Raw genomic sequence first — 7,500 nt, 5'->3', positions numbered from 1 at the left:
AATATATATATATATATATATATAAGTAAGCTTGATTGGTCTTTTACATTATATATATATAATTATTAATATATATAATATATATATCTATTACACACACAACACGATTATATATATATATAATATATATATAATATATATTAATATATATTATATATATATATAATTCTGTAAAAGACCAATTCAAGCTTACCTTATTTTTCCAAATTCTGTGCAAGACCAATCTAGGCTTACTTGATTTAAAGAATATATGCTTGGTATCTAAGGAAGCATAAATCAATTTTGACTGAAAAACTGTGCAAGCTATGCAAGAAAAGACAACTCAGCTGTGCATAGTCCAATGAAGCCAACCCAGATATATCCAAAAGAGCTTTGAGATTAAACATTGAATCTGCATTACTGACCTTTACTCCCCGAGATACACTATCTGCTCTTGCAGAGATTCATGAAGGCTTCATGCGCTTTCCAGACAGTGTCGTCTGGAATATCGACCACTGTTGCAGTCACCTGAGCATTCATAGCGCCTCAGCGGCGTGGTTGGTATGGTATTAGCGGGTTCGATTCTCGGCCATTCCCTTAAGGAGTGAGAGATGTGTATTTCTGGTGATAGAAGTTCACTCTCGACGTGGTTCCGAAGTCACGTAAAGCCGTTGGTCCCGTTGCTGAATAACGACTGGTTCCATGCACCATACAAACAAACAAACGACCTGAGCATTCATATGATGTCAGCAGACAATATTTCTCTTTGTTAACCGCATATTGATGAAATAATACGAAAGAATGATAGACTGTGTTTTTAAAAAAAAATGTTAACAGAAAACAGACCTGGACGTTATTATGTGGTACGTATGTACACTTACCCGTTCTTGCTCATATGCAAACCAGTGCATACACACACACACACACACACACACTCGGTCATCTTTCTCTTGAATTTATAATGGCAATTTCACTAATCTACAAAAGATAATTATTTTGTTCTGCTTTAACATGATTTATATATGACTCTTCTGTCTATATTAATAATTTATGATTTGTGATCAGTCATGCTTTTTAACATGATCATTATTTTCTATCGTAATCTCATAATGGTCATGAAATTTAAAGAAGCTATCTATTGTAATTTTACAGCTTTTGCTTTTGTGATGGGTTTTTTCCATCCTTTTAAATGCCGGTCACTATATATTAAAACGCTCAGTATATGAACTTTTCTCCTCCGTATCAAGAAACCTATCAAAATTAAGCATCGAAATGAAGTAACACTGCGTAGTGAATCTTAAACGAAACATCGATCAATCACGAATGCAGATGTCTCAATTGATACTCCAGTTAGAGCTGTATTGTACTTCGTCGTTTCATTATATTTAACTTTTTAAGGTATAATGACATGATTTCAATTATTCCTGGTGCTTTCGTGTTGGTTTCTTTTTACTTATACTTACGCCCTATATATTATTTATCACTAAATCATCCCATAATTATGATGATTTCCATTCAAATCAGAAACTATTTCACTTCCATAACACTGGTGAAAGGTCTTTTATACCCGAAGCCTTTCCTTAAAATATTGATGGATATGGCCGTTTTATTCCAATAGCTTGTCTACTTGGAGGTTTCATTTTCCCTTTATGTTAATAAACTAAGTAAACTTTTAGTTTATTGATGTATTTTTTATTAATTCAATGAATAGAAACGTTTTCGAAATAATCAGTGAATCAATTTATTTTTCTGTTATTTGTTGGCGTCCTAATACAGACCTCCCAACTGTTACAGTTTTAGTTAATTAATGTTAAGTTTTTTTTGCCATTTTATATATTCGTTTTTGATGAGCAAACTCGTCAGCATTTCGCTCATTCTCGTCACTTGCTTTTTCGGAAACGAATTCAGTGATGCTTATAGCTGTAATAATTATCACGTGTAATTTAGCATTATATCGCAATTGTTATTTTTAAATTTCCTGATGAACTGTCATGATTAAAATCTTGATGTATAAAGACAAAACCAACACACGTGTTTGTGCATGCACACGCACACAAACACACACACATATCTGTATATATATATATATATATATATATATATATATATATATATATATATATATATATATATATATATATATACTATATATATATACATATATATATATATATATATATATATATATATATGTATATATATATATGTATATATATATATATATATATATATATATATATATATATATATATATATATATATATATATATATATATATATATATATATATATATATATATATATATATATATATATATATGTACATATATATATACACACACACATATATATACATAATACATATATATATATATATATAATATATATATATATATATATATATATATATATATATATAAGTAACCCCTACTAATACGGTTCATATATGGGCTATTTGGCCACTAGGCTAATGAAATTTTTTTATTTAGTTTATATTTTTTTGTTTTCTTCATTTCTTTGCATTCGTGTTCTGTGGGTAGGGAGTCCCTTCAACATCGTATTTCAGGATATGTGTGTTCATGCACAGGCAACATTTTCGTTGGTATTCTGAGATAAATCTGCAGAAGACCAGGGCGATGCTTTCACGTTTTGTGGTCATATTTTCGCTGTGCGACTTGAAATTCCCTCGTAGGAGAGGTTAAAGGAGAAACATTTTTTTTCCGGGGAAGACTTTCGAGTGTGTTTCATATATACGGGCTGTTCGTTGATTTATTATGAGCTAAGTGTTTTGGGGTTTTATATATATATATATATTATATATATATATATATATATATATATATATATATATATATATATTATATATATATATATATTATATATATATATATATATATATATATATATATATATAATATATATATATATATTTGGTTATGGTCATGGTCACTAGGACTATGTAAGTGTAACAGCTACAACGACAAACATACAAACATACACACACACACTTATATATATATATATATATATATATATATATATATATATATATATATATATATATATATATATATATATATATATATATATGTTTTATTTTTGTTGTTTATTATTATTATTATTAACTTCAGTAAATGAAACATTTTCCAATGGAACACGCACACAAGGGCCATTGACTTGAAATTCAAACTACAAAGAGTGTTGGTTTCAACATCCCACCGCAGACCCCACACTGCAGCAGCTAAATAGACTAAGATGCATCTGAACTTGAGAGAAATATGGACACGGAAAATAAAATATGTTTTTCCCACTTGCTATTTCCTCTTCCGGAATGATATCCTTCTGTGCTAGAAAAAATATGTGAAAAATATCTGGAAATTTATAAGTTAACAGGTCGTTGTGACCAATAGGTATAGATATTAAAACAAGAATAACTTGTACAGACAATTTAAAAGGGCGCAAAACGTCTGTAAAGGCCACTAACTGCAATTTTGTCTGATTTCTCAATTTCCTAAAATTTTACGATATACTGTCCTCTCAAAAATCCATCATGCGAAAGAGGAAATGAATAAAGAAATTTCCCATTTTTATTAAAAAAAAGAGATTATAATTGTTTAGCTCACATGTGAACATTACGTCGAAAACGCATATGTTTTTCTTTCTAGAACCAGTATTAACCATAGTCTATCTTTACCAAGGTGAAAATGGGTCCTAGTAAACAATGTATGCATATTCGACGTAAGGTTTTACGTTTGAGTATGATGAAAGTTCTAATCCTTTCTTACTCTTAATAAGAAAGAAACATGTCTCGTTTTATTCCCTCTTTCGAATAATGGACAAGTAATCAGTAGACAACATATATCGCCAAATTTTTGGAAATTAGTACATCCGAGAAATTTTCACTTAGTGCCATTTGCGCTACATAGATTCGTGCACTAATTCCTATTCCTCAGTCGTGCTATGGGCATTAAAGGTATTTACTTTTGTGTCAGAGAAGCATTAATGAATATATAGTGGTTTTTTATTTTGACTGTTACCTTTTTAACATTATGCATAATATTTTAGTGTGTAATGAACATGAAATCTACTACCTTAGTCATTTCTTTTCAACTTTTACTTTCTCAAGATTATTCCATATTTTTTTGTTGCATTTTACCTTTATTAATTAATCATCTATTCTTCATGATATCTCTATCACCAATTCGTTATAATTTCTGATGCCTTATTAAATAACTTAATCAGTTTCTCCATAGAAAACATCTCTTAAAAGAACAAAATCGTAGCACATCATATCGTTATCATAGAGAACAATGCGTGACCCAACCTCCAGTTTACTGGGAACAAGTGCAAGTTTTTCCCTTCACACATAAGTTGTAAACATTAAATTCCCAACTTTTAACGTAAATTAAAATGTGTTAGAATCTACTGTCAAATAGAGCCTTGTTTCACCAACGAAAATTGAAATAAAAATGCAATAATTTATTAGAAATGATTTTTCTGTAATGTTTAACATGCACATTATTTATTTCTTTACATTTTATTCGAATTAATAAAGCATAGATATCCTATTCTAAAATTTCTGTATCTTTTAACTCAACGCGAAACACCTTTTTCACAGATTTTTTTAGGGTCTTCTATAGACCTTTCCTCCAGTCCCGCCCCCTAAACAACAAAGTAGTTCGTAGGCTTATTCACTAAGTAAGCGAGAAACAACGTATCTCTTTGGAAAAATAAGGTTTTCCGAATTGATAGTGTTTTGTTTATTTATATATTTATAATTATGAATATTATTCCATAATTCAGACAAAAAGTTACTGCTCTCCAACTACCACAAATTAAATAGAATATCATTTTCAGAGATGTAAGTACTTAGTTTTATTCGAACAGAGACTCTCTGAAATAGGAACTTTGTTCAACGCTTTCACAAATGACAAGTGATCTTTTGGTGTCTAAAATGGCAACATAATGCTCCCCCGCCCCCACGACCACCCCCGCCCCCTCCTCTCTCTCTCTCTCTCTCTCTCTCTCTCTCTCTCTCTCTCTCTCTCTCTCTCATCCCGCCTCTGGCGGTCTGTCCGTCTGTCTGTCTGCTTCTCTGTGTTTCCCTGTCTTTACGTCTGGCCTGGAACAGGCCAATGAAAAATTCGACATTAATTTCGCGTCCCATGCAACGCATAATGACCGTAATTATGATTCTATTATCACGTACGGGTCATCGATAATTATCCCAATGCAGAACTATACTGTTCGCCATTTGCAACTGTAATCGCGAGTAATTATGATTATAATTCTCTGCTGAGCATTTTGATTACCGTTTGTCCTTGTGGTGATCACAATTCCTTCTGGCCAAATTAATTTGCCGCTTTGTACATGTCGTTAACGGTCAATCGTATGCTTTATTTTGCAGTGGCTTCTCTTTATCAGTCACTTGTGTCTAATTAATTTTGCTTTGATTCTGTACCCTTTTGTAATAATGAGTTGAATTGCATTGTGCTTTTTTTTTTTATATATGAATGACATGGTAACAATAAGCAGACAAGATATAAGTAATGTTTCAGGCGGAAGAAACAAATATTCATCCCTTGAAATTCATAAGCAATATGTTGCGCTCTCGACCGCTCTTGTATATTTCAATAAATATGTTATATTGGAGTGAATTTATTGTTACTGGTGCACTGTGAACCGTGGAGTGGTTCGAAATATGAATGGTTAAAGCTATAATGATAAAGGTGAGTCAAAGGAAGAAAGCACCATGCAGTATGATTATTGATATGGATTGCAACTTTCAACAAATAAATGCACAACCAGTTTTATTACCGTGGGTAACCAATTATTCGGCTGGTATTCAATTTTTTTTCTTGCCGACCAAGTATTTGTCTCTGTATTGGCAAATTATATTTTTCGCATAGAGAATGAAATAAAGAAAAGAAAGAAATAAAGAAAAAAACTCGTGGAAAAAACACACAAGAGAACTAACATTGTACCGTTGCCCTAGTAAATACAAACGGTTTAGTTAGCTGAACATCAAAATCCGATAAACATACGTAATCAGTGGTGGGTTTGTCAGTCTGAATCAGTGGGGGACCAAATTTATGATTCTCATTGAGCGATTAATGTAATCAAACGGATATACACTATATTTTTTTATTTTAGAAAATTATGTATTGTAATGAAAAAAAAAAAATGTTTTAAAGCAACACAACTACCAATTTTGCCGAACTTGCGCTGATTGAGAAATAAATAATGAACCGAGAAGTACAAATGTTCATTACCGATATTCTCTTTCATTTGTGCATTTGTGAAAACAGAGAGGACTAAGGAATGGGTAAATATTCGAGGAAAACAATTATAACTGAAAACGTCAACCCGATGCAGTTAACTGATTCTTAGCACTGGGTAAAAGACATTTTACCCTCTCAGGTTTTTACACAGATTGATATAGTATATGGAGTATTTCGACCATCCAATAGGAAAAGGAGACGGAAAATGTTATTCGTGTCATCCCAACTCCCTCTTTTTTCATCACAGAATCATGAATCGGTGGAAATTGGTTTATAAATGCACGTCAAAGTATATTTACGTTTGCTTGTTTAATGCTCATGAGCTGATGGATGATGCCACCACTATGTTTATGCTAACAAACTGAAGGTCGTTGCCATTTTAATATTTCGATAGCAATTTATTTATATAAACAACCTGAAGGTCAATGCCAATTTGAATTGTTTATGCAAGCATTCAGAGGGTCGATGCCACTTAACTCTGTCTGGATAAATAAACAAAAGGTCATTGCCACTTTAGTTTGTTTATACAAAGACCTGAGGGTCGATGCCATCTCATATCCTCTGAACACAAAAGCCACCTTTCATTTTCTCGCTTTTTGTTATGTTAATGTTTAAAGGTGTGTACATTCGCTTACATTAAACAATCTTACCAAGAAGAAATATATGACAAAATTTCACTCTGATTCTTATGTTAAACAAAGATTCTATTGTTATCATCATTATTATTCTCGCCATTTTTATTGTTTTGATCATAATAGTCTTTTACGAAGAAAGTTTTATCATGATTATCACCTTATCTTTTTCCTAATGAGACTAGGTCAAATGTACAGAGTAGGACGAGAGTGTTCCCCCACCTTTAAATCGAGCTTCAGTAACAGAATCCTTCTCTTCTGGTTAACCCCATGCAGGCAGCGCAGTGCCAGCATCAAGAGCGATGGCGGACAGCGTGGCCCTCTTGACGATTATTGGCCTGGTGGCATTGAGGTAACAGCTGCCGACGTTGCAACCATTAAAGTTTATAACCCCAAGAGTCGCACCTCCTACATTCCAGGTACGACCTGACACGTAAGTTGCTTTAATAATGAGGCCGGTTTCGCCCCATACCGGAGGCAGCGCGAATCCAGGTCCATTATGCATAAGGCGTGAAGGCTCACTGGCGTCGCCTATCGGGGTATCAATGATCGGCTGTAGGGAGCAGGTTCTGTTTCATTCTTTATCTTTTCTACTTTTTATTTGCAGG

General features: G+C 32.3%; 1 protein-coding gene across 2 annotated transcripts in view; it reads left to right on the top strand.

Moving 5' to 3' along the window:
* The window catches only part of LOC135221705 (cell adhesion molecule 2-like), a 407,499-nt gene that overhangs the window by 393,255 nt on the left and 6,744 nt on the right, over positions 1–7,500 (top strand). Inside the window, exon 6 of one of the 2 annotated variants that reach the window (XM_064259459.1) lies at positions 7,169–7,325. In XM_064259459.1, the coding sequence (XP_064115529.1) occupies positions 7,169–7,248 (80 nt within the window). In that variant the 3' untranslated portion in view covers positions 7,249–7,325. The remainder of the gene's footprint in view (positions 1–7,168; positions 7,326–7,500) is intronic. The other variant, XM_064259457.1, reaches the window with a different exon arrangement.

Source organism: Macrobrachium nipponense, chromosome 3, assembly GCF_015104395.2.
Source record: "Macrobrachium nipponense isolate FS-2020 chromosome 3, ASM1510439v2, whole genome shotgun sequence".
NCBI lineage: Eukaryota > Metazoa > Arthropoda > Malacostraca > Decapoda > Palaemonidae > Macrobrachium > Macrobrachium nipponense.
Note: the sequence above shows the minus strand (reverse complement) of the source record. Positions and strands in the feature narration are given on the sequence as shown.